At 45.4% G+C, this 27,394-nt stretch overlaps 1 protein-coding gene across 2 annotated transcripts in view; it reads right to left on the bottom strand.

Annotated features, from left to right (window-relative positions):
• The window catches only part of LOC122921762 (sialic acid-binding Ig-like lectin 13), an 84,181-nt gene that overhangs the window by 17,864 nt on the left and 38,923 nt on the right, over window positions 1-27,394 (bottom strand). For both annotated transcript variants that reach the window (XM_044272000.1, XM_044271992.1), the window contains 3 exons: window positions 26,949-26,984; window positions 25,050-25,304; window positions 21,674-21,715 (listed from right to left, as the gene is read on the bottom strand). In XM_044272000.1, the coding sequence (XP_044127935.1) occupies window positions 21,674-21,715; window positions 25,050-25,304; window positions 26,949-26,984 (333 nt within the window). The remainder of the gene's footprint in view (window positions 1-21,673; window positions 21,716-25,049; window positions 25,305-26,948; window positions 26,985-27,394) is intronic.

Raw genomic sequence — 27,394 nt, 5'->3', positions numbered from 1 at the left:
CTTAGTAGCAGACTGGGAAATAGGATCAGCATGCACACACACTCCAGGAAGAAGTATAAGCCGCCCAGTAATGCATTATGGGGAGGAATTTAAAGGGTAGCAATCAGTCCAACTACATGACAGCTGAGAGAGGGTAACGAGATGAGGAACTGAACACCACAACAAAGAAAACTCAAGGAGGAGGTTCTGAAAGGCTTCTGTCAGAGCTTCTCAGCTGTCTGGTTGTGACAGTACCCCTCCCTCTACGAGAGGACTCCGGACACTCAGAGCCCACCTTCTCAGAATGGGACCTATGGAAAGCCCTGATGAGACAAGAGGCCTTAATGTCTGTCACTGGGACCCACATCCTCTCCTCAGGACCATAACCCTCCCAATGAACAAGGTACTGAAGAGAACCGCGGACAAGACGAGAATCCACAATCCTAGAGACCTGAAATTCAAGATTCCCATCAACCATAATCGGAGGAGGAGGCAAAGGCGAGGGTACAATGGGTTGAACATAAGGTTTCAATAAGGACTTATGAAAAACATTATGGATCTTCCAAGTCTGAGGAAGATCAAGATGGTAGGCAACAGGATTGATGACAGACAGGATTTTATAAGGCCCAATAAACCTAGGACCCAACTTCCAGGAGGGAACCTTCAATTTGATATTCTTGGTAGACAACCACACCAGATCACCAACATTCAGGTCCGGACCAAGCACACGTCTCTTATCTGCCACACGCTTATATCTCTCACTCATGCTCTTTAGATTATCCTGAATCTTTTTCCAAATAGATGACAAAGACGAGGAGAATCTGTCCTCATCAGGTAAACCAGAAGACCCCTCTCCCGAGAAAGTCCCAAACTGCGGATGAAACCAATATGCACCAAAAAATGGTGACTTATCAGAGGACTCCTGACGACGGTTATTTAAAGCAAACTCAGCAAGGGACAAAAAAGAATACCAATCCTCTTGATTCTCCGCCACAAAACAGCGCAGATATGTCTCCAGATTCTGATTGACGCGCTCTGTCTGGCCATTCGACTGCGGGTGGAAAGCAGAAGAGAATGACAACCGAACCCCCCAAGCGAGAACAGAAAGCCTTCCAGAATCTGGAAACAAACTGCGTGCCCCTATCAGAGACTATGTCTGAAGGAATACCGTGCAATTTGACAATGTGATCAATAAATGCCCGCGCCAGCGTCTTAGCATTGGGCAAACCAGGAAAAGGGATGAAATGCACCATTTTGCTAAAACGGTCCACCACCACCAGAATCACAGTCTTCCCCGAGGAACGAGGCAGGTCCGTTATGAAGTCCATGGACAGATGTGTCCAAGGACGGGAAGGAATGGATAAGAGAAGGGGACCTGATGGCCATGAATGAGGGACTTTGGCACGAGCGCAAGTCTCGCAGGCTGCCACAAAACCCTCAACCGACTTACGAAGCGCAGGCCACCAGAATCTCCGAGCGATGAAATCCAGTGTGGCTCTTGCCCCCGGGTGCCCAGCAAGGACCGTATCGTGGTGTTCCTTAAAAATCTTGTGTCTTAAAGCGAGAGGCACAAACAACCTCCCAGGAGGACAAAGATCAGGAGCCTCTGACTGGGCTGCCTGCACCTCTGCCTCCAATTCAGAAAAAAGAGCAGAGACCACCACACCTTCAGCCAAAATGGGACCCGGGTCTTCAAACTTCCCGCCTCCCGTAAAGCAACGTGACAGGGCATCTGCCTTCACATTCTTAACTCCAGGGCGGAACGTGACAACAAAATTAAACCTAGAAAAGAACAAAGACCATCTGGCCTGTCTCGGGTTCAGACGCTTGGCTGACTCCAAGTAGGCCAGATTTTTATGGTCAGTAAATACGGTAATAGGGTGTCTGGCTCCCTCTAGCCAATGGCGCCATTCCTCAAAAGCCAACTTGATGGCCAACAATTCCCTATCTCCCACATCGTAATTTCTCTCTGCGGAGGAGAGTTTTTTCGAGAAAAAGGCACACGGTCGCCATTTGGCAGGAGAGGAACCCTGAGACAAGACCGCCCCCACACCCACCTCAGAAGCATCAACCTCAACTATGAAGGGTAAAGAAATATCTGGTTGCACCAAGATGGGAGCGGGAGCAAAACTCTCCTTGATATTAGAAAAAGCCTTACGCGCCTCTACTGACCAAGAAGAAAAATCTACCCCCTTTCTGGTCATATCAGTGAGTGGTTTAACAATAGAGGAATAATTCAAAATAAACTTCCTGTAATAATTGGCAAAGCCCAAAAACCGCATCAGCGCCTTCTGATTCTCAGGAAGCTCCCACTCAAGCACGGCGCGGACCTTCTCGGGGTCCATGCGAAAACCAGAAGCGGAGAGAAGAAACCCCAGAAATTGAATTTCTGGAACCGCAAACACACATTTTTCCAGTTTTGCATATAATTTATTCTCCCGCAGGATGAGCAAGACCTGACGTAAATGTTCCTTATGAGTCTTGAAATCAGGAGAAAAAATCAAAATGTCATCCAAAATGTCATCAAATGATAAAAAATGCTGTTCATGAAATGCTGAAAAACGGCTGGGGCATTCATCAAACCAAAAGGCATAACCAAATTCTCAAAATGGCCCTCAGGGGTATTGAAGGCCATCTTCCATTCGTCCCCTTCTCTGACCCTGACCAGGTTGTATGCCCCTCTTAGATCTAATTTGGAAAAGACTTTAGCCCCAACAACCTGGTTAAACAGGTCCGGGATCAGAGAAAGCGGATAAGGGTCACGAATAGTGATACTGTTCAGCTCCCTGAAATCCAGACAAGGTCTTAACCACCTCCGGACCGCCTAACGCACATGTGCGTTCCGGAGGTGGCAGGCTGGCGCACAGTCACGCATATATGCGTCATCTCGCGAGACGCGAGATTTCCTGTGAACGCGCGCACACAGGCGTGCGCGCTCACAGGAACGGAAGGTAAGCGAGTGGATCTCCAGCATGCCAGCGGCGATCGTTCGCTGGCAGGCTGGAGATCCGAATTTTTTAACCCCTAACAGGTATATTAGACGCTGTTTTCATAACAGCGTCTAATATACCTCCTACCTGGTCCTCTGGTGGTCCCTTTTGTTAGGATCGACCACCAGAGGACTCAGGTAGGTCAGTACAGTCGCACCAAACACCACACTACACTACACTACACTACACCCCCCCCCCGTCACTTATTAACCCCTTATAAACCCCTGATCACCCATGATCACCCCATATAAACTCCCTGATCACCCCCCTGTCATTGATCACCGCCCTGTCATTGATCACCCCCCTGTCAGGCTCCGTTCAGACGTCCGTATGATTTTTACGGATCCACGGATACATGGATCGGATCCGCAAAACGCATACGGACGTCTAAATGGAGCCTTACAGGGGGGTGATCAATGACAGGCGGGTGATCACCCATATACACTCCCTGATCACCCCCTGTCATTGATCACCCCCCTGTCATTGATCACCCCCCTGTAAGGCTCCATTCAGACGTCCGCATGATTTTTACGGATCCATGGACACATGGATCGGATCCGCAAAACGCATACGGACGTCTAAATGGAGCCTTACAGGGGGGTGATCAATGACAGGCGGGTGATCACCCATATACACTCCCTGATCACCCCCTGTCATTGATCACCCCCCTGTCATTGATCACCCCCCTGTAAGGCTCCATTCAGACGTCCGCATGATTTTTACGGATCCATGGATACATGGATCGGATCCGCAAAACACATGCGGACGTCTGAATGGAGCCTTACAGGGGGTGATCAATGACAGGCGGGTGATCACCCATATACACTCCCTGATCACCCCCCAGTAAGGCTCCATTCAGACGTCCGCATGTGTTTTGTGGATCCGATCCATGTATCCATGGATCCGTAAAAAATCATGCGGATGTCTGAATGGAGCCTTACAGGGGGGGTGATCAGTGACAGGGGGGTGATCACCCTGATCACCCCGTCATTGATAACCCCCCTGTAAGGCTCCATTCAGACGTCCGCATGTGTTTTGTGGATCCGATCCATGTATCCATGGATCCGTAAAAAATCATGCGGATGTCTGAATGGAGCCTTACAGAAGGGGTGATCAGTGACAGGGGGGTGATCACCCTGATCACCCTGATCACCCCCTGTCATTTATAACCCCCCTGTAAGGCTCCATTCAGATGTCCGCAAGTCTTTTGTGGATCCGATCCATGTATCCATGGATCCGTAAAAAATCATGCAGATGTCTGAATGGAGCCTTACAGGGGGGGTGATCAGTGACAGGGGGGTGATCACCCTGATCACCCTGATCACCCCCTGTCATTGATAACCCCCCTGTAAAGCTCCATTCAGACGTCCGCATGTCTTTTGTGGATCCGATCCATGTATCCATGGATCCGTAAAAAATCATGCGGATGTCTGAATGGAGCCTTACAGGGGGGGGTGATCAGTGACAGGGGGGTGATCACCCTGATCACCCTGATCACCCCCTGTCATTGATAACCCCCCTGTAAGGCTCCATTCAGACGTCCGCATGTCTTTTGTGGATCCGATCCATGTATCCATGGATCCGTAAAAAATCATGCGGATGTCTGAATGGAGCCTTACAGGGGGGGTGATCAGTGACAGGGGGGTGATCACCCTGATCACCCTGATCACCCCCTGTCATTGATAACCCCCCTGTAAGGCTCCATTCAGACATCCGCATGTCTTTTGTGGATCCGATCCATGTATCCATGGATCCGTAAAAAATCATGCGGATGTCTGAATGGAGCCTTACAGGGGGGGTGATCAGTGACAGGGGGGTGATCACCCTGATCACCCCCTGTCATTGATAACCCCCCTGTAAGGCTCCATTCAGACGTCCGCATGTCTTTTGTGGATCCGATCCATGTATCCATGGATCCGTAAAAAATCATGCGGATGTCTGAATGGAGCCTTACAGGGGGGGTGATCAGTGACAGGGGGGTGATCACCCTGATCACCCTGATCACCCCCTGTCATTGATAACCCCCCTGTAAGGCTCCATTCAGACGTCTGCATGTGTTTTGCGGATCCGATCCATGGATCCGTAAAAATTATACGGACGTCTGAATGGAGCCTTACCAGGGGCGTGATCAATGACAGGGGGGTGATCCGGGAGTCTATATGGGTGATTACCCCCCTGTCATTGATCACCCCCCTGTCATTGATCACCCCCCTGTCATTGATCACCCCCCCTGTCATTGATCACCCCCCCCTGTAAGGCTCCATTCAGACATTTTTTTTGGCACAAGTTAGCGGAAATTTTTTGTTTGTTTTTGTTTTTGTTTTTTCTTACTAAGTCTCATATTCTACTAACTTGTGTCAAAAAATAAAATCTCCCATGAACTCACCATACCCCTCACGGAATCCAAATGCGTAAACATTTTTAGACATTTATATTCCAGACTTCTTCTCACGCTTTAGGGCCCCTAAAAAGCCAGGGCAGTATAAATACCCCACATGTGACCCCATTTCGGAAAGAAGACACCCCAAGGTATTCCGTGAGGGGCATATTGAGTCCATGAAAGATTGAAATTTTTGTCCTAAGTTAGCGGAAAGTGAGACTTTGTGAGAAAAAAACCCAAAAAATCAATTTCCGCTAACTTATGCAAAAAATAAAAAATTTCTAGGAACTCGCCAGGCCCCTCATTGAATACCTTGGGGTGTCTTCTTTCCAAAGTGGGGTCACATGTGGGGTATTTATACTGCCCTGGCTTTTTAGGGGCCCCGAAAGTGTGAGAAGAAGTCTGGGATCCAAATGTCTAAAAATGCCCTCCTAAAAGGAATTTGGGCCCCTTTGCGCATCTAGGCTGCAAAAAAGTGTCACACATCTGGTATCGCCGTACTCAGGAGAAGTTGGGGAATGTGTTTTGGGGTGTCATTTTACATATACCCATGCTGGGTGAGAAAAATATCTTGGTCAAATGCCAACTTTGTATAAAAAAGTAGGAAAAGTTGTCTTTTGCCAAGATATTTCTCTCACCCAGCATGGTTATATGTAAAATGGCACCCCAAAACACATTCCCCAACTTCTCCTGAGTACGGCGATACCAGATGTGTCACACTTTTTTGCAGCCAAGGTGGGCAAAGGGGCACATATTCCAAAGTGCACCTTTCGGATTTCACCGGCCATTTTTTACAGATTTTGATTGCAAAGTACTTCTCACACATTAGGGCCCCTAAATTGCCAGGGCAGTATAACTACGCCACAAGTGACCCCATTTTGGAAAGAAGACACCCCAAGGTATTCCGTGAGGGGCACGGCGAGTTCCTAGAATTTTTTATTTTTTGTCACAAGTTAGCGGAAAATGATGATTTTTCTTTTTTTTTCTTTTTTCCTTACAAAGTCTCATATTCCACTAACTTGCGACAAAAAAATAAAAATTCTAGGAACTCGCCGTGCCCCTCACAGAATACCTTGGGGTGTCTTCTTTCCAAAATGGGGTCACTTGTGGCGTAGTTATACTGCCCTGGCAATTTAGGGGCCCAAATGTGTGAGAAGAACTTTGCAATCAAAATGTGTAAAAAATGACCGGTGAAATCCAAAAGGTGCACTTTGGAATATGTGCCCCTTTGCCCACCTTGGCAGCAAAAAAGTGTCACACATCTAGTATCGCCGTACTCAGGAGAAGTTGGGGAATGTGTTTTGGGGTGTCATTTTACATATACCCATGCTGGGTGAGAAAAATATCTTGGTCAAATGCCAACTTTGTATAAAAAAATGGGAAAAGTTGTCTTTTGCCAAGATATTTCTCTCATCCAGCATGGGTATATGTAAAATGACACCCCAAAACACATTCCCCAACTTCTCTTGAGTACGGCGATACCAGATGTGTCACACTTTTTTGCTGCCAAGGTGGGCAAAGGGGCACATATTCCAAAGTGCACCTTTCAGATTTTGCAGGCCATTTTTTACAGATTTTGATTGCAAAGTACTTCTCACACATTTGGGCCCCTAAATTGCCAGGGCAGTATAACTATGCCACAAGTGACCCCATTTTGGAAAGAAGACACCCCAAGGTATTCCATGAGGGGCATGGCGAGTTCCTAGAATTTTTTATTTTTTGTCGCAAGTTAGTGAGACTTTGTAAGGAAAAAAGAGAAAAAAAAAAAAATCATCATTTTCCGCTAACTTGTGACAAAAAATAAAAAAATTCTAGGAACTCGCCATGCCCCTCACGGAATACCTTGGGGTGTCTTCTTTCCAAAATGGGGTCACTTGTGGCGTAGTTATACTGCCCTGGCAATTTAGGGGCCCAAATGTGTGAGAAGAACTTTGCAATCAAAATGTGTAAAAAATGACCGGTGAAATCCAAAAGGTGCACTTTGGAATATGTGCCCCTTTGCCCACCTTGGCAGCAAAAAAGTGTGACACATCTGGTATCGCCGTACTCAAGAGAAGTTGGGGAATGTGTTTTGGGGTGTCATTTTACATATACCCATGCTGGGTGAGAAAAATATCTTGGTCAAATGCCAACTTTGTATAAAAAAATGGGAAAAGTTGTCTTTTGCCAAGATATTTCTCTCATCCAGCATGGGTATATGTAAAATGACACCCCAAAACACATTCCCCAACTTCTCCTGAGTACGGCGATACCAGATGTGTCACACTTTTTAGCTGCCAAGGTGGGCAAAGGGGCACATATTCCAAAGTGCACCTTTCAGATTTTGCAGGCCATTTTTTACAGATTTTGATTGCAAAGTACTTCTCACACATTTGGGCCCCTAAATTGCCAGGGCAGTATAACTATGCCACAAGTGACCCCATTTTGGAAAGAAGACACCCCAAGGTATTCCGTGAGGGGCATGGCGAGTTCCTAGAATTTTTTATTTTTTGTCGCAAGTTAGTGGAATATGAGACTTTGTAAGGAAAAAAGAGAAAAAAAAAAAAATCATAATTTTCCGCTAACTTGTGACAAAAAATAAAAAAATTCTAGGAACTCGCCATGCCCCTCACGGAATACCTTGGGGTGTCTTCTTTCCAAAATGGGGTCACTTGTGGCGTAGTTATACTGCCCTGGCAATTTAGGGGCCCAAATGTGTGAGAAGTACCTTGCAATCAAAATGTGTAAAAAATGGCCTGCAAAATCTGAAAGGTGCACTTTGGAATATGTGCCCCTTTGCCCACCTTGGCAGCTAAAAAGTGTGACACATCTGGTATCGCCGTACTCAGGAGAAGTTGGGGAATGTGTTTTGGGGTATCATTTTACATATACCCATGCTGGATGAGAGAAATATCTTGGCAAAAGACAACTTTTCCCATTTTTTTATACAAAGTTGGCATTTGACCAAGATATTTTTCTCACCCAGCATGGGTATATGTAAAATGACACCCCAAAACACATTCCCCAACTTCTCCTGAGTACGGCGATACCAGATGTGTGACACTTTTTTGCTGCCAAGGTGGGCAAAGGGGCACATATTCCAAAGTGCACCTTTTGGATTTCACCGGTCATTTTTTACACATTTTGATTGCAAAGTTCTTCTCACACATTTGGGCCCCTAAATTGCCAGGGCAGTATAACTACGCCACAAGTGACCCCATTTTGGAAAGAAGACACCCCAAGGTATTCCGTGAGGGGCATGGCGAGTTCCTAGAATTTTTTATTTTTTGTCGCAAGTTAGTGGAATATGAGACTTTGTAAGAAAAATCGTTAATTTCTAACGATAATTTGTTTTCCCTTAGTCCTAACAGTGGCACAGATGGGGGGTATTCTGCCCCTGTGGACTGGTTAGGACAGGTGGAAGTTTTAATGAACAATAAAAAAACACTGGCATGCACACGCCCTCCCTGCCCCCAATAAAGAGGGGCGTAGCCCTCATGCTATTGTGTAGTAACAAGTAGACCAAAAATAATAATAATAAACAAAGGGGGGGAAATTTGTGTGCCACTGTTAGGACTAAGGGAAAACAAATTATCGTTAGAAATTAACGATTCCCTTACGTCCTAACCAGTGGCACAGATGGGGATTTAGCAAGTAGAAACCCCCATGGGAGGGTCCTCATGCCTGGCGGAAGATAACACTGTCCGGCCAAATGAGGAATAACTATGTATTCTAGTATCCACTCTATAGTGTGAGATAAAAGTGGAGTGAGAACTCCAAGAAGCTGACTTACAGATCACATCCAATGGGATCGAGCTTCTCTCTGCAAAAGAAGTGGCCACTGCTCGAGTAGAGTGGGCCCTTACAAATTCAGGGGGCTCCGAGCCCTGAGACATATAAGACTCCCGAATTGCCTCTTTAATCCAGCGGCTGATGGAGGGCTTAGAGGCTTTCCTCCCCATATGGGTACCGGAAAAAAGGATAAGGAGGTTTTCATCCTTCCTAAATACCTTGGAGCGTTCCAGGTAAATCCTAAGACATCTCGCAATGTCGAGGGTATGGAGCCCTCTTTCCTCAGAGGAGAGGGATGGAGCCAATGTTGGTAGGGAGATCACCTGGTTAATATTGTCAAAGGAGGGAACCTTTGGGATGAAGGTAGGTAAAAATGTGAGGAGTACCCAATCCTGCAGGAACTTTGTATAAGGCTCAAAGGCAGAAAAAGCCTGGAGTTCCCCAACTCGCTTTGCAGAGGTAACAGCCAACAAGAAGGTGATCTTCCAGGTTAGGAACCTGAATCCCGCCTCCTCTAGGGGCTCAAAGGGGGGAGATGATAACCCCCTGAGCACGACCGATAAATCCCAAACAGGGATGGGTCTGATTACTGTAGGCTTTAATCTTGAGGCTCCCTTCAGGAATCTCTTGATAAGGGGGTCTTGAGAAACAGCTCTGTTGAGACAAGCAGAGATTGCTGAAATCTGCACTTTAAGGGTAGCGGGTGATAGCCCCCTGTCCAGACCGTCCTGTAGAAACTGTAGAATCATCGGGATGGAAGCTTCAGCGGATGTTTGCTGATGCCTAGAACACCAGGACGAAAAAATCTTCCAGATTCTGGAGTAGGCCTTGTTGGTAGCTTCTGATCTGGAGTGCTCCAGGGTTCTCAAGACAGACCCCGATAGCCCTTCTATCCTTGGAAGGGGCTGATCAACCTCCAGGCTGTCAGGTTGAACATTTGAAGATTTGAGGAGACCTGGGTGCCCCCCGACACCAGTACTCTCTCTGGGGGGAAGCCTCAGAAATTGACCCCGACTCATCTGTAGGAGTTGGGTAAACCAAGCTCTTTTCGGCCAGTATGGGATAATGGCGATAACTGACGCTTGGTCCTGCCTGATTTTCATCAAGACCCTTGGTATCAAGGAAATTGGAGGGAAGATGTAGGCCAGCCTGAACCTCCATGGGATTGACAGTGCATCTATTGCCACCGGGTTGTCCTCCCTGTAAAGGGAGCAATACCTCTCCACCTTGGTGTTGAACCTCGTTGCCATGAGATCGATCTCTGGCATGCCCCACCTGAGTGTTATCTCCTTGAAGACCTCTGGATGAAGTGACCATTCTCCGGTTGGAAGACCTCGGCTCAGGCGATCCGCAATCACATTGTGAACTCCGCGAATGTGAACGGCTGATAAGTGGGTGAGGTTCAGTTCTGCCCAATCCAAGATCACCCCTATCTCTCTCAGGAGACTTTGTGACCTCGTGCCTCCCTGCTTGTTGATATACAACACAGCGGTCATGCTGTCTGACTGTACCTTCACTGCCTTCCCTCGAATGATGGGAGCAAAATGAAGAAGAGCTAGCCTGATTGCTCTGATCTCCAGGAGATTCGATGACAATAACCTCTCCTGAGGTGTCCAAGTTCCCTGGACTGTCTTGTCCTGAAGATGCGCACCCCAGCCTACTAGGGATGCGTCTGAAGTAAGTATGATCCAAGAGGGCTGGATCAGGGACTTGCCGTCCATGAGGTGGGACCACCACCTCAGAGAGGATCGGACTTTGTAAGGCAGGGAGAGCACGGAATTGAGTCCCACTGGACTGTGATTCCACTTGGCTAATACTTCCGACTGGAGCGGACGTAGATGCCATAATGCCCAAGGCACCGCCTCTGCGGTTGAAGACATTAGTCCCAACATCCTCATCCACGTTCGAATCGTTACCTGTTTTGGTACAGAGAGGGAATGGGCTGTCTGTTGTACGGATTGCTTTCTTTCGGGAGTGAGATGAATCGTCATCCTGACTGAATCCGCCATGAACCCCAGGAACCTTACTGAGGTGGCTGGTTGAAGTTGGGATTTGTCCCAATTGATTATCCATCCTAACTGATGTAGGAATGTAACAGCCTGTTGGATGTGTTGGGACAGGATCGCTTGGGAAGGAGCTCTGAGGAGCCAGTCGTCCAGGTATGGAACTATGCTCAAGCCTTGAAGTCTTAGTGCGGCCACCACAGAGACCACCACTTTGGTGAAAGTGTGTGGGGCTGAAGAAATCCCAAACGGGAGGGCCACAAACTGAAAATGCTTTAGGACCCCCCCGATGTTTACCGCAATCCTTAAGAATCTTCTGGACCCAGGATGGATGGGAATATGGAGATAAGCATCCTTGAGGTCCAAGGTTGCCAAGAAATCTCCCGGCATAAGAAGATTGGTCACTGACTGGATAGTTTCCATACGGAACTTCTTTTGTCTTATGAAACGGTTGAAGAACCTCAGATCTATAATCATTATCCACCCTCCGGTACTCTTGGGTACCAGGAAAACTGGGGAGTAGATACCTGTTCCCCTCTCTTGGAGAGGAACCTCTTCTAAGGCCCCCTTCTGGAAGTATTCTAGTACGTAACTTTCTAGAATCTTCTGCTTGTTGCTGGGAAGAAGCCTTGTCTGGACAAATTTGTCCAGAGGCCGACTGCTCAAGTATACAAGGTAGCCCTGAGAAATTACACGCAGGACCCAACTGTCCTGGATATGATCCTGCCAACAAGGTAGAAAGTGTTGTAGGCGACCGCCTACGGGAATGTGGGGAGAAGGGAGCCCGAGATTTCCAGTCAAACCGGCTAAATACCAAGAGCCTCGAGGAGGCCCGCAATCAGAGCGCCGAGGACTTCTTGGGGGGTCTAGAACCCCGAGAGGATCTCCCTCCTCTACGGGAACCCCAATTCCTCTGGGGTCTGGGTTGCGGTTCCGCTCTGGAACCATACCCCCTGCCCCGACCACGAAAGGACTGCTGGGGAAGGGACTTGCCCTTCTTGTCCGACAGCCCCTCCATTATCTGGTCCAGCTCTGCACCAAAAAGTTTGCCGGGTTCATACGCCATGGCACAAAGATTGTGCTTTGAGGTCGTATCGGCCTTCCAGGGTTTCAACCAAAGCGGACGCCTGTCCACGGTTGAAAGGGCCATAGACTTGGATGCCAGCTTCAGTTGTTGTGGAGCTGCGTCACACAAGTAATCAATGGCAAGGCTGGCCGTCTTGCATGAGGCCAGAATGTCGTCCCTAGAGACCCCATGGTCCAGGTCAGACTCAATTTGGGAGAACCTTGTTTTTAGAAAATTCGCCACTTCGGACGACGCAATCGCGACTGAGGCGGAGGCCGAGGAATAGGCGCGCCTAAGGGCGCAGTCCGCCTTCTGGTCCATTGGGTCCAACAAACTTGACCAGTCGTCTGAAGGGATCAGGGTCCTTCTGGATAATTTCGCGATCGCCATGTCCACCTTCAGGACAGGCCCCCAGGAAGATACCAGATCCTCCTTGACCGGAAACACGGCCTTGAACCTTTTGGTCAACACTGGACCCTTCTCTGGCTTTCTCCACTCTGTTTTCATCAGAGATAGGAGAGAATCATCCGCTTTAAAGGCCCTAGGCCCCCTAGAGGCAGAGGATGAGGCTTCCCCCGGGTCAACGTCCTGGTCCTCCGACCGGACGGATTTTAGTAGCCGCTGGGCCTTCTCCAGCGGGAAAAAATAGGAGAATCCATCCTCCTCGTCCGAGGAGGAGGCGGAACCTTCCCTCGCCTCCTGACCCCCCGAGACCTCCATCGCACGATGGGGGGAGGAGGGACGATGACGCTTGGCGACCAGGGCACTCTTCAGTTCCTGTATGGAGGCGTTGACCTGGGTCATGTTGGACTCCATGTACCCCTTCACCCAATCGACCACGTCGTGGACAGATGGCTCCAACTGGGGGAGTGACTTGGCCCTACAGGGTGGGCAGCGGGAGAAATCATAAGAGTCCTCCAGGACAATCTGGCAGTCATGGCACTGCAAGTGGCGCCTCTTGCCCGCGGATTTCCTGCTGGGCTCTCGCTCTCCGTCACCGGTAGACGACATGGCTGAAAATCAAAAGAAACATGAATTTAGGAAAATTCAAGAAAGACAGAGCTTAATCGCAAGCTTCAGGATCTTTACCCAGAAGATCCTAGCAAGCTCTTATAATAAGGAAACAAATGATTTTCAGCACAGAGGTAGCAAAACTCTCTAGCACCAAACCACACTCAAGGTTGACAGCAAGCTGCGCTCCAGGAGACTGAACCTGGAGCTTCACCAAGTTTAAATAGGGTTTGTTGGCGCCAAAACGAAAGCCCCGTCCCCAAAGGGGGCGGGGTAAACCTCTGAGTTTTTCTCATCTGAAAAACAAGGAAAACCTCTGCATTAGGGACCCAGAAAAGGACCCTGAACCACTTTAAAGGCCCCCACGGTCCTAGTTATCTAAAATACACCTCCGGCCGACGTTATCAAACGGCCGGAGCGAAAACCGGAAGTGACGTCACTTGACGTCACCTCCGCAAGATGGCGGCGCCCAGCTAAACATGCGGGACGCCGCTACTGCCGCTCCCTACTCCACCTCAGGACAGAGGTAAGCCCCAGCCTAGGGCTGTGCCAGACAGACCGCTGGATACCACAAAGCTACGGCCGGAGGACATCCTCCGGCCGCATGGGAGGAGCGGCATCGTTCCAAGGAACCATAATACAGAAAAAAAGGGAATAGTACTCTCTCCACCACAAGGATGGAGGAGTGCACCACCCGTCCCTTCCTGTCCGCAGGACAGAAAAAAACACAATAGCATGAGAGCTACGCCCCTCTTTATTGGGGGCAGGGAGGGCGTGTGCATGCCAGTGTTTTTTTATTGTTCATTAAAACTTCCACCTGTCCTAACCAGTCCACAGGGGCAGAATACCCCCCATCTGTGCCACTGGTTAGGACGTAAGGGAAATAAAAAATCATCATCATTTTCCGCTAACTTGTGACAAAAAATAAAAAGTTCTATGAACTCACTATGCCCATCAGCGAATACCTTAGGGTGTCTACTTTCCGAAATGGGGTCATTTGTGGGGTTTTTCTACTGTTTGGGCATTGTAGAACCTCAGGAATCATGACAGGTGCTCAGAAAGTCAGAGCTGTTTCAAAAAGCGGAAATTCACATTTTTGTACCATAGTTTGTAAATGCTATAACTTTTACCCAAACCATTTTTTTTTTGCCCAAACATTTTTTTTTTATCAAAGACATGTAGAACAATAAATTTGGCGAAAAATTTATATATGGATGTCGTTTTTTTTGCAAAATTTTACAGCTGAAAGTGAAAAATGTCATTTTTTTGCAAAAAAATCGTTACATTTTGATTAATAACAAAAAAAGTAAAAATGTCAGCAGCAATAAAATACCACCAAATGAAAGCTCCATTAGTGAGAAGAAAAGGAGGTAAAATTCATTTGGGTGGTAAGTTGCATGACCGAGCGATAAATGGTGAAAGGAGTGTAGTGCCGAAGTGTAAAAAGTGCTCTGGTCATGAAGGGGGTTTCACCTAGCGGGGCTGAAATGGTTAAAGAACCATCTTTTTTCTTAACAAAGAAAAAACCAGCGGCAACAGGTGACTTCGAGGGTCGTATGTGTCCTTTTCTCAGACTCTCAGAGATATAAGCACGCATAGCGATCCTCTCAGGTTGGGAAAGATTGTATAAACGAGATTTAGGCAGCTTGGCGCCTGGGATGAGATTAATAGGGCAATCGTACTCCCTGTGCGGGGGCAAATCCTGAACTCCACTCTCAGAGAAGACATCCGAAAATTCAGAGAGAAAAGATGGTACAGTCTTAGTAGCAACCTCAGAAACAGATGTCGTGAGGCAATTCTCTCTGCAAAAGTCACTCCAACCATTTATTTGCCTCACTTGCCAATCAATGGTGGGGTTATGTTTAGTGAGCCAGGGTAGCCCCAACATTAGAGGAGTAGGCAAACCGCTAAGGATGAAACATGACACATCCTCAACATGAGCATCACTCACAATTAAACGGATATTGTGAACTATGCCCTTTAATGATTTCTGAGAAAGTGGAGCGGAATCAATAGCAAAAACAGGAATATCCTTTCCCAAAGTGCGCACCTGGAAACCATGAGTTATTGCAAATTGATTATCAATGAGATTGACAGCTGCTCCACTATCCACAAAAATCTCACAAAAAATGCTCTTGCTCTCTAGCGCCACCGTAGCAGGCAGGACAAAACGGGAACTACAAGCAAACGGAAAACCTTCAATTTCCGCCTCAACCCTGTCAATAGTAACAGACGGAACATTTTTAAAAGATTTTTTCCTGTTTGTTTCTTTATTACTCCCAGAAAACTGCCTGAATCTCCTAGAGGGACAATCATTTGCCAAATGATTTATACCACCACAACAAAAACAAACCCTCCCATGCGAGCTGAATCTTCTATTGTCAGAAGCAATCAACCCCAGCTGCATGGGCTCCTGCTCAGAAGGGGCTGACAGCGACTGAGACACCTGCGCACAGAATGAGACCGCTGCACTGTCCTGGGACTGAGTATGACAAGAAGGAGATATCTCTCCTCTCTCTCTAAGACGCCTGTCAATACGAACGGCCTGAGACATAGCAGAGTCCAAGGAAATAGGCCTCTCATGAAAGGCAAATGCATCTTTCAATCCCTCTGAAAGACCATGGCAAAATTGACTTCGGAGTGCAGCATCATTCCAACCAGTATCAGCTGCCCATCTCCGAAATTCTGAGCAGTATATCTCTGCGGATTGTTTACCCTGGCATAATAGACGTAGTCTAGACTCAGCCAGAGCAATACGATCCGGATCATCATATATATGACCCAGGGCTAAAAATAATTCATCGATTGAACGGAGAGGCCGTGCCCCCTCCGGCAGCGAAAAGGCCCAAGACTGAGCGTTACCCCTGAGCAGCGATATAATGATCCCCACCCTCCGTTCCTCATCACCAGAGGAATGGGGAAGAAGGCGAAAATGGAGTTTGCAAGCCTCTCTAAAACGCACAAAATTCTCACTATCCCCGGAGAACGTATCCGGGAGCGAGATCTTAAGCTCAGAACAAACTCCATGAACGCAAGCTGAACCGGTCACTTGAAGCTGAGAAAAAGTCTTACGGAGATCAGCTACCTCCAATGAAAGACCCTGGAAGCGTTCAGCCAAAAGTGAAACCGGATCCATGCTTGAGACGGTTTTGGCGGCTTATAATGTCACGGACGGTGTACAGGAAACAAGGCAATGCAACATGCATATAATGTCACGGACGGTGTACAGGAAACAAGACAAACCAACATGCATATATGACTCACTGGATCCAAAGCTAAGGAACCAAAAGGGAGACCCCTGCACAAGACCTGGCACTTTCCCTGGCTGCTCAGCCTATGCAAAAATCACAAAGGTGGATGGTTGCATATCCACGTACCTCGACTATATAACACCTGAACACTCTACAATAGTGAGGGGACACGACCACCGGCTCCCTACACCAGACACGGAGGGAGTCAGGGTCACCTGGGATCCAGCAAACAGAAAATAACAGATAAATGTACAGCACTTAGCTTAGTAGCAGACTGGGAAATAGGATCAGCATGCACACACACTCCAGGAAGAAGTATAAGCCGCCCAGTAATGCATTATGGGGAGGAATTTAAAGGGAAGCAATCAGTCCAACTACATGACAGCTGAGAGAGGCTAACGAGATGAGGAACTGAACACCACAACAAAGAAAACTCAAGGAGGAGGTTCTGAAAGGCTTCTGTCAGAGCTTCTCAGCTGTCTGGTTGTGACACAGAGAGACCTGTCAGATAGCCTCACGTGCAGCAAGTCTATCTGATTTTCTCACCTCTCAACCAGAGAGGGGTCGTGTCAGTGAGAGGCCATTGTCTACTTACTGAATGTGAATAGTATCAGTGACATACTGAGGTCCAGGCACACATTAGGCAATAGTGTTATTATACACTCAATGTGGTGAGGAATTATTGGACATCCTTTGCCGTCTTGTCTGTTCATATATTCCTCCTCCCCACATCAATTTTGTCCCTAGCAGTGCCTGCAAGATAGCAGTGCCTGCAAGTTAGCTGGCAAACCCCCTGGTGAATTATCCCTGAGAAATTAGGGGGATTGGACTACTTTCTATGATAATAATTTTCCCCAATTATTTTAATATATATAAAAGTTATACTTTAGCGACACCTATTTATTTAGTTAAACTTCTAGCACGTGTAGTCGCCAAATCAATTACATGATCTCTGAGTTAATCCTAATAAATATAGAGTTTTTTTGACTGTTAACCTTTGCTTTGTTACTGGAAATTTTTTTACTAAAATGGAAAATATGACAAATAAGTGATATTCTGAAATTTCATCTACATTTTCCATTAATTTTTGTGGAACACCAAAAGGGTTAACAAAGTTTGTAAAATCAATTTTGAATACCTTGACGGGTGTTGTTTCCAAAATGGGGTCATTTTTTTGAGTTTCTACTCTAGGGGTGCATCAGAGGGTCTTTAAATGTGACATGGCAACTTAAAATTATGCCAGTGAAATCTGCCTTCCAAAAACAATATGGCATTCCTTTCCATCTGCGCACTACCGTGTGCCCGTACAGCAGTTTGCGACCACATATGGGGTGTTTCTGTAAACTACACAATCAGGGCAATAAATATTGAGTTTTGTTTGGCTGTTAACCCTTGCTTTGTTACTGGAAAAAATAGATTAAAATGGAAAATCTGCCAAAAAAGTGAAATTCTGAAATTTCATCTACATTTTCCATTAATTCTTACGGAACACCTAAAGGGTTAATAAAGTTTGTCAAATCAGTTTTAAATACCTTTAGGGATGTAGTTTCTAAAATGGGGCCATTTATAGGTGGAGTCTCCATTCCCCAGCAGCTGTGTTTTTTACAGGGAATTGGGAGCCCAGTCTCCATTCCTCAGCGGCAGAGTGTCCTACAGGGAATAGAGAGCCCAGTCTCCTTTCCCCAGCAACAGGACACTGTATTGGGAGCGGAGACAGTCGGTCTCCCTCCCCAGAGGCTGGAAGTATGTATGGGAGAGGAGCTTGTTACCCCCTCTCTCTATTGGCAGTGTGAATTCCAGGGAATTGGGAGCCCAGTCTCCATTCCCCAGCGGCTGTGTGATTTAAAGGGAATTGGGAGCCCAGTCTCCATTCCCCAGCGGCCGTGTGATTTACGGGGAATTGGGAGCCCAGTCTCCCTTCCCCAGCGGCCGTGTGATTTACAGGGAATTGGGAGCACAGTCTCCATTCCCCAGCGGCCGTGTGATGTACAGGGAATTGGGAGCCCAGTCTCCATTCCCCTGCGTCCGTGTGATGTACAGAAAATTGGGAGCCCAGTCTCCATTCCCCAGCGGCCGTGTGATGTACAGGGAATTGGGAGCCCAGTCTCCATTCCCCAGCGGCCATGTGATTTACAGGGAGTTGGGAGCCCAGTCTCCATCCCCCAGCGGCAGTTTAACGCACCAGGGGGAGACAGTAAGCCCCACAACAGTGCAGATGGGACCGTGGTCTCTGCACTCACAGCACAGGGGGTAGGGACAGTCGGTCCTGTCCCCCAGCAACAGGGCTGTTTAGCCAAAAGTCTCCCCCCACTGCAGCATGGTGGTCTATCTAAAGGGGAGACAGTCGGTCTATCCCTACAACAGCAGAGCTGTGTATGTAAAGGGGAGACAGTCGGTCTCCCCCTCCAACAACCAGGCTCCAACCAGGCTACTTCCGTGGTAGTGCTGGCACCAGGGCAAAGTACCGCTGGTCTCTGCCCACTCAGCAACCCACCAAAGCAGTCTACCAGTCCCCCACACAGCCGTGGTGAGGCACCTGGACATAGACAAGTTTATCCCTTGCTCAGGTACAGTAACCATTTATTGTGGGTGGGCTGTACTGTTGTTTCTATTTTGTGGGTGGGCTGCTGGACTAACAAGGGCACTGACTGGCAGGAAGTCAGATACCCTGTTAGTCTGTTTGGAAAAGGGGAGAGATGTGACGAGACCAATCTCGCCACATTGCATTGGAGAAGTCTAGTTGCCAGCCTGCTTCCTTTAGACTATGGCCTCATGTTAAAACGCTTGATTTTCCCCTGCAAAGACTATGTGAAAGAATTTGGCTCCATGGCAATTGAACTGTATTTGTGTATTCTGAGTGCCATTCACCTAATAATATGTGCTCAGACCTGAGCTATCTGGGGATATGTTAAATGTCTATGTTTTATGCAATAGCTACACAGTTAAATATTCTTATGTCTTTGATTGTCTTTTGCTACCATGTGGCTAATGAAGTTTTGCCTCTGCCCTTGGAGATAAATGGTTTCCAGTTTGGGAGATTGGTGTCTTTAGTAGCTGCCTTTGCATCTGGAAAGGGAATATCTCTTAAACGGCGTTTACCCCGTTTTATGCACGGGGTGGCGTTACAGTTTCTATTATGTAAGCCCCACAAAGTGAATTCAGACATGAACTGGTCCTTAAAAATTGGGTTTTGGAAATTTTTGTAAAAAATTTAAGATTTGCTTCTAAACTTCTAAGCCTTGTAACATCCCCCAAAAAATGTAATTTACAAAATGATCCAAACATGAAGGAGACTGTTACGGATCTCCTGGCACCCCGACTGGGTACCTCCATGGGCTTCCTTAGGGCTTCAAGCACCCCACTTGACATCGTAAGCACTGCAGACCCCACAAACCGCCGCAGCTTGGTTGGGGTCTCGCCGTCTCCTACCCACCCTAGACCTATAACAAGGCTCTAGTGGGTGAACCTCTCTTCCTTCAGAGAGCCATGCAGGAACAAGCTCTTAAAAGAGCTCAGTGATTAGGACCAATGGAGTATACAGCATATAGCATTCCCCAGTGTAGATACAGCCTTTCCCCCCACAGATGAGACAAGGCTCTATGTTGAGGGTAAAACAGGAACTCTTTAATGGGGCTACATGTCAGCCTTTTATGCAGGTCTTCCAGCAAAGGACACTCCCCCTGGGGACCTTGTGGAAGACTGCGACAGTTTATACATTAGCCAATCACATGCATTTACAATTTTGAAACCTTCCCAGCAACCACCTCCTCTGTCTGTGACGCAATCAACAACATACAATTAGCATTGCCTGTGATGCAATTACCAAAAACAATTAACAAAACACAATAGGCTCTGCCTGTGATACAATTACCAAACATAATAGACTAACTTAATCACTCACAGGCAGAAAACAGAAATTTTTCCCAAAACACAGAAAACACCTCAAAACCCCACGTATCCCCATAATTTTTACATCCATGGATAGTTCTGATCTGGGCCAACAACATATCCAAAAACACTCAGATCTGAGCAGGGGTTCCCGAAGTCCATGGAAGTCATATTTGACCGACCGCAAGCATGGCTTTCCTGCTCAAAACAGTTCCACAGATTTAGGCTGTGCGGCCGGTCTACCTTCTCCTTTAAAGTTAGTATGGGCCATAATCCTGAGGCAAGAGGCTGGAAAACAGGCCCTTCCAAAACCCAGTGGCGAGGTTATTTTCGCCACAGAGACATATGGGAAATTTAAAGTAATAACTATTTTAGGAGGTATCTGTTTTCAAAGCAGAGAAATTGAAATTATGAAAATTTGGTATTTTTTTTATAAATAAAAATGAAATATTTTGTCCCAAATTTACCACTGTCATGAAGTACAATATGTGACGAGAAAACATTCTCAGAATGGCTTGGATAAGTAAAAGCGTTTTAAAGATATCACCACATGTCAGATTTGCTAAAAATGCCCTGGTCCCTAAAGGGGTTGTCCGGGGTCAAAGTTTTTTTTTTTTTTTTAAGTGTTAACAGGTGATTCTAGGTCCCATATGTTTTAAGGTATTTTCGCCATTTCTACACTGCTCCGACAGTCCCCCACGGACTGTTTACATCTCTGTTTATTTATATCTAACTTCCTGTCGCTCTGCACTGTGGGTCCCAGCGCAGCGCGGCATCACGTGCTTTCAGAAGACTCTCATCCCCTCTGTGACTCCGCCCCCTCATTGCTATTCATATTATTATTATTATTATGCATCCGCCCCCCCCCTTGAATCATATTCCGCAAAGTTCCCTTGCCTCCTTCATTGTAAACAACACACCCTGCCCGGGGACGTTACCGGACACTGGGCGTGTCTCAGTGCGATCTGTTGCTGCCTGAGTACCGTCCCTTCGAGCGCTCTGCATAATGCCTGCGGCTGATGGTGACATCACCGGGCTCCTTAGGAAGCAGATGAAGTGGCTTCGCTCTGCAGAAGGGACTGAATGTGAGAAAAGACTCACTTCCGGCGGAGAATTTGTGTAATGAATACGGGGTATGGGAAAGGTAGTACAGTCATGTAGGAGATATTTATGTCCTTGTTAAACAATTAAATCAATGTCCCCAATCCAGGACAACCCCTTTTAGGTGAAAAATGGCACGGTCCTTAAGGGGTTAAATGACAAATAAGATGCATTTTATAAATATCAGCTCTGCAATATCTACAAGTACAGTATGTAAAAGATAGAAATATTACCTTTGGACGAATGAATGTTGATTTTCATATTTCTAGGTGGGTCTGAAAGAAAACAGTGTTTGTAAGAAATAACATTCCCATTTTCGCAGTGATTATTTTTTATGATGTCTTAAGATATGACATGATTTGCACAGTCGAGTAACATTATTATGACTACTTCCTACTTTCGACATCAGCAGGGAATAGCTCATGAAGGACCCATGAGTCGTCAGCTGCCTTGGAAGGCTTTGGCTGCCTGCACACTTACCCCTCGTTGCTGTCATAAGGTGGGCAATTTATGAGAGTTGTACAAGGGGATAATTATTGGCTTTCGGGACAAAGGTGGCGGTATTTATGAACTGGACAGTTTGTGAACTGTTTTTGTGCTCCTGTGGGGAAAGTGTATCATGAGTGGACAAATGGCACAATTGTGAATAAGTGACATGGAAACTGCTAAGGACTACGTGCCATTGATGTGAGAGGTGAACGTCAGATACTAAGGAGAGCGACTGCTGACCGATGCGCTACAGTGGAGCAGCTATCTAAAACATCAGGCTTTGAAGCAAATGCATGGTCACAGCACCTCTGCTAACCAAGTTGCATGCACAGAAAAGGCTTCAATTTTTGTGTCAGTTTCTAAATTGGACCTCAAATGATTTACAAAGGGTTGTTTTCGCCAATGATTTATGTCTAGAAGTGTCCAACATCGGTTTGTAACAGCATGACAAAGACTTCTACGTACTACCCCCTTAACAGTGGCGTACATAGAGAAGTAAGGGCCCCCTAACAAGGATCAAACCAGGCCCCCACACAGGACAGAAGGGTTTCTGCCTAAACCCTTTTCAATGACCCTTGGGACATTTTTCCACTGCTTCATTTGCTAAAAGTTGTTTCTTTAGAGCATGGGTGCACAACCCGCGGCCTACAGAACCAAGTTTTGCGGCCCCCATCTTCCTGGGCAGAAGCACAGCTGATTGTGCAATCAGCTATGTTTCTGCTGGCAGCGCCGCGCGACGATGGATGACAACTCCTGCACTGTAGCAGAAGCAAGTCGGAAGCAATAGTGAGGAAGCCAAGGAGAAGGCAGAAGCACTTTATCAGCGCTTCTGCCTTCTCCTCAGATAGATGAGTGGTGCGATGAGCGGCTTGGGGCAGAGGAGCACAGAGCTAACCCTAACCCTGATCAGCTCTGCCTTCTACAAACCCCCACCGCATTAAACTACATTAAAAATACAAATAAAAGAAAAAAATAAATTAAATATGTGGCAAAAAAATAAGAATATAAAAAAACATAAAAAGGAAAAAAGGAAAAAGCGCAAAATAAAAGAGTGCTCAAAAAGAGCGTTTTTATGATCATTTGGGGAACATATTATGTGGCAAAAATATATTTAAAAAATATTAGAAAGTTCTATTTTTTTTTTTTTATAAAATACAAATAAAATAAAAAATAAAAATAAATAAGATACAAATAAAATAAAAAAGGAAAAAGTGCAAAATAATAGCGTGTTCATTGTCCCCCAACAGACTTTTTATGACCTTTTTGGGGACATATTATGTGGCAACAATATACCTAAAGAATTATTAGGAACACCTGTTCTATTTCTCATTAATGCGATTATCTAGTCAACCAATCACATGGCAGTTGCTCCGATGCATGTAGGGTTGTGGTCCTGGTCAAGACAATCTCCTGAACTCCAAACTGAATGTCAGAATGGGAAAGAAAGGTGATTTAAGCAATTTTGAGCGTGGCATGGTCCGAATTTGGCGTAAACAGAATGAGAACATGTATCCATCATGCCTTGTTACCACTGTGCAGGCTGGTGGTGGTGGTGTAATGGTGTAGGGGATGTTTCCTGGGCACACTTTAGGCCCCTTAGTGCGAATTGACCATCGTTTAAATGCCATGGGCTACCTGAGCATTGTTTTTGACCATGTCCATCCCTTCATGGCCACCATGTACCCATCCTCTGATGGCTTCTTCCAGCAGGATAATGCACCATGTCACAAAGGTCGAATCATTTCAAATTGGTTTCTTGAACATGACAATGAGTTCACTGTACTAAAATGGCCCCCACAGTCACCAGATCTCAACCCAATAGAGCATCTTTGGGATGTGGTGGAACGGGAGCTTCGTGCCCTGGATGTGCATCCCTCAAAGCTCCATCAACTGCAAGATGCTATCCTATCAATATGGGCCAACATTTCTAAAGAATGCTATCAGCACCTTGTGGAATCAATGCCACATAGAATTAAGGCAGTTCTGAAGGCAAAAGGGGGTCCAACACCGGATTAGTATGGTGTTCCTAATAATTCTTTAGGTGAGTGTAGTTAAAAAAAAAGTAATAAACCAATTATAAAAAAATAATACAATAAAATTTTTATAAAATGCAAATAAAAATAAAAAAAATAAAAGGTGCAAATAAATCAAAAATAGGGTCAGTGTCCCCCAAAGGTCTTTTTATGACCTCTTGGGGGACATATCATGTAGCAGAAATATATTAAAAATTAAGTTAAAAAAATGACTAAAAAATTATAAAATTCATAAAAGAAAAAACACCCACACCAACCAAAACCGTCACCATTACCGCCCCATTTACATAAAACTATACATATTATATAACAAAACGTCCTACACAAAATAGGAAACTAATTATAATAATTTATTTTGGAGTAAGTTTGCATATTTAAAGAATAAGGAGCTATGGTTTGAAAAAAATAATACTTTAAAAAAATGTTTTGTAAAGGTTCCCCCAAATCAAACTACAAAAAAATTTATTATAAAGCCCTATTTGTCACGTAAAAAAAAAATTGTTGCAAAAAATATTTTGGTAGTTTAACAAATAAGATTGTTACAGCTTTTTGAACCACTTATGCTAAATCACAAAAAAGTGGTCATTGAAGGGTTAACCAATGATCTCCTTCCCCACTAGTTACTTGGTGTCTAGGCCTAGCACTCATACTTACTTTGTGAATTATTTATTATTGGTGTTTATCTTTTTCCCCACTAGTAAGTTAAAGCGTTTACTGGTTATTGCAGAGCCCCTATAACGGTAGGAGGCGGTAATAACCAGTGGGCCCCATAGCAGTTGCATTGTCTGCCGTTATGGTACTTAAGCCCCTGCCCCTTAATTCCCCAGACTTGGACCCAATTAAGCATCTGTTTGACCACCTCATTCATTTTGTTCGTCCTGTGGATAGTCCCCCGTGCAGCCTCCATCAGCTGTGGGATGCAATACAGTCAGCATGGCTCCAGATACCTGTGACAACCTACCGGGACCTTATTATGGCACTCCTAGCTGGTCTAGCTGCTGTTCGTGCTGCATGCGGCAGTTACCTTGGATTTTATCTGGTGTTCATCATAATGTGGCTCCACTTTGTAATAGGTAATGATACTTACAGTGTACAATTACATTAATATTTGTGCTTTTTATCACATTTTCAGTCAATGTTGAGCATGTGTAGACACCGGTATGGTTCAACGTTATGTTTTGTAGTCTAAGTTCTAGCTTCTTTCCATTCCCTTGCTGGAGAACATTGTTCTTCTCATCCGACCAGGTCATATTAAGTGTTAGATTACTTTGTACTGAGCAGGTCAATGTCATTGATGAACCTTCATCCACTTTTATAAGGTCTATTATGTTCTCTTTGTTTCCTATAAAAAAAAGAAATTCTTTACAACCTGAAGACATAATAGAGTATGACTGACATAGCGTTCATAGAGAGAGAGAGGGCTAACCCAAGGTTGGAGGGATATCCTCTCCACAGAACCTACCCCTTTAATAAACTAGCATGAGGAGAATCAACTCAAGTATCATGGAAAGGAGATGAGACAAACAAACCTAAGTCCTTCCATCTGGTTAGCAGTGTGGTGATGGTAAGACCACCAGAGGATATCACTAGAAATAAGTCAAAGCAACTGGGCATGTTGTAATTATTTTTTTTTCTTGAAGATGTTTCACTAATTATCTGACCGGTGTTCTAAATTAGAATTGTAACTGTAATAAAATTATAATTCAGGAAGCTAGTCAGATGAGTGGTGAAATGTCTTAAAAAAAGAAAAGTACGGCTGTTGAGACTTATTTCTACTGATGATGCATGACCTGGATGAATGAGAACCTTCACAAATAGCACCAGAAGAGACCACCATGATACTCCTTTGTTATGAAGACCACTCAATGCTCTATTTGCAGCTACACAAAAGGAATTTCTAACCTACAATATCAGCCCCTAATTTAAAACCCAATTCAACCTAAATAATTGAAAACTCATAAAGGAGATAAAGGAGCACCCTTTTTAAACTCTTGATAATAATAATAAAATAGTTTCCCAAAAATACCCCATCTTCCTTAAAGCCACGGATGAAATATTTGGATGTCTGCCGCATAATATTCTATGATCTACACCATTTTGGCTCTCAATATACCTGAAAACACGAGCAAATCACTCCTTAAAGGGGTTTTCCCTCAGGACAGGTCATCAATAAGATAATTTGAGACCCCTGCCTATCAGCTTTTTGAAGAGGCTGTGGCATAATGCGATGGCTTCTGATAAGTGATCTGCACAGACCAAGAAGTGGTATCTAATATTAGGCTTAGGGGCCAGTGCAAAAACTGCAGAACTTTAGTTGTAAAGTAAAAATAGTAATATGAAAAATACAAATAACCACAAAAATGTCTTTAGAAATGTTTTGCTTAAAAACTTGATTTTAACAGTAGGTCATTTTAGATGACACATTTCATTTAAGTTACAGTACTTTAGAACCTCCGATTTTAGGTCTACAAAGCTAAAAGTTAAAATTGTGTTTTAGCACAAGTGGTCCAACATGAGATGTTAGTTATACGGTAGTTTTTGTGAGGGCAGAGGGTAAATCTCCAACATTATTATACTGTGTTTCAATGACTTTTTCCAGTATACAAGATAGACAATAACATGGGAAACTATGTTGTTCATTAAAAGGGTTCTGCCAAGTTTAGAAGTTATCCCCTATCCAAAAAATAGGGGATAGCTAACTGATGAGTGAGGTCTAACCATGTATCTGATGGAGAGGCAGGTTGGGCAGGCACCCTACCACTCCATTCATTCTCTATGGGAACTCCGGGGATAGCAAAGTCCAGCGCTTCGATATTTCTGGCTGTCCAATAGAGAATTAATTCATCAGCTTGAGGAAATGGAACTTCCATTCTTGGAATCAGTGGGTGTCCCAGAGGTTAGACCCTCAGCGATCAGTTAGTTATCCCCTATCCTGTGGATAGTAGATGACTTTGAAACTTGGCACAACCCCTTTAAATGGCCTTACCATTTATCTCCCCTGTGATCATAATAGATGTAGGACCTGCAAGACAGAACACAGGTGAGAAATAAACTAATCTCAATTGATCTGATAAATCACCTCATCACCTCATAGGGGTAACACTCGTCTCCTCAAAGTCCTGAATCTAAAACTGACTAAGCAGCCACTGCTTATATAGCCATAATTAATGAAGCATCCCGGTTCTGAAGTCTAGTATAACCAGGTGACAACCCCTGTGGGAACTGACTAGAATGGATGCTGCAGTGCTGTAGAGAAAATCTATAACTACCCAGCCTTCTAGTCCTGGGATAATGATGATAATAATCTCAGAGTGGGGAATAATAATGATTGACTCCAACGTCACCACCACATGGGATGATCTTCAGCTGGACCATAATTGTTTATAAGTTTATGCCCACTAGTGGATCCCTTTGTTCTCTGACAGCCAATCC

The sequence above is a fragment of the Bufo gargarizans genome, chromosome 1, assembly GCF_014858855.1.
Source record: "Bufo gargarizans isolate SCDJY-AF-19 chromosome 1, ASM1485885v1, whole genome shotgun sequence".
NCBI classification, from domain to species: Eukaryota; Metazoa; Chordata; class Amphibia; order Anura; family Bufonidae; genus Bufo; species Bufo gargarizans.
The sequence above is the reverse complement of the archived record's forward strand: the minus strand, read 5'-3'. Positions and strand labels throughout refer to the sequence as shown.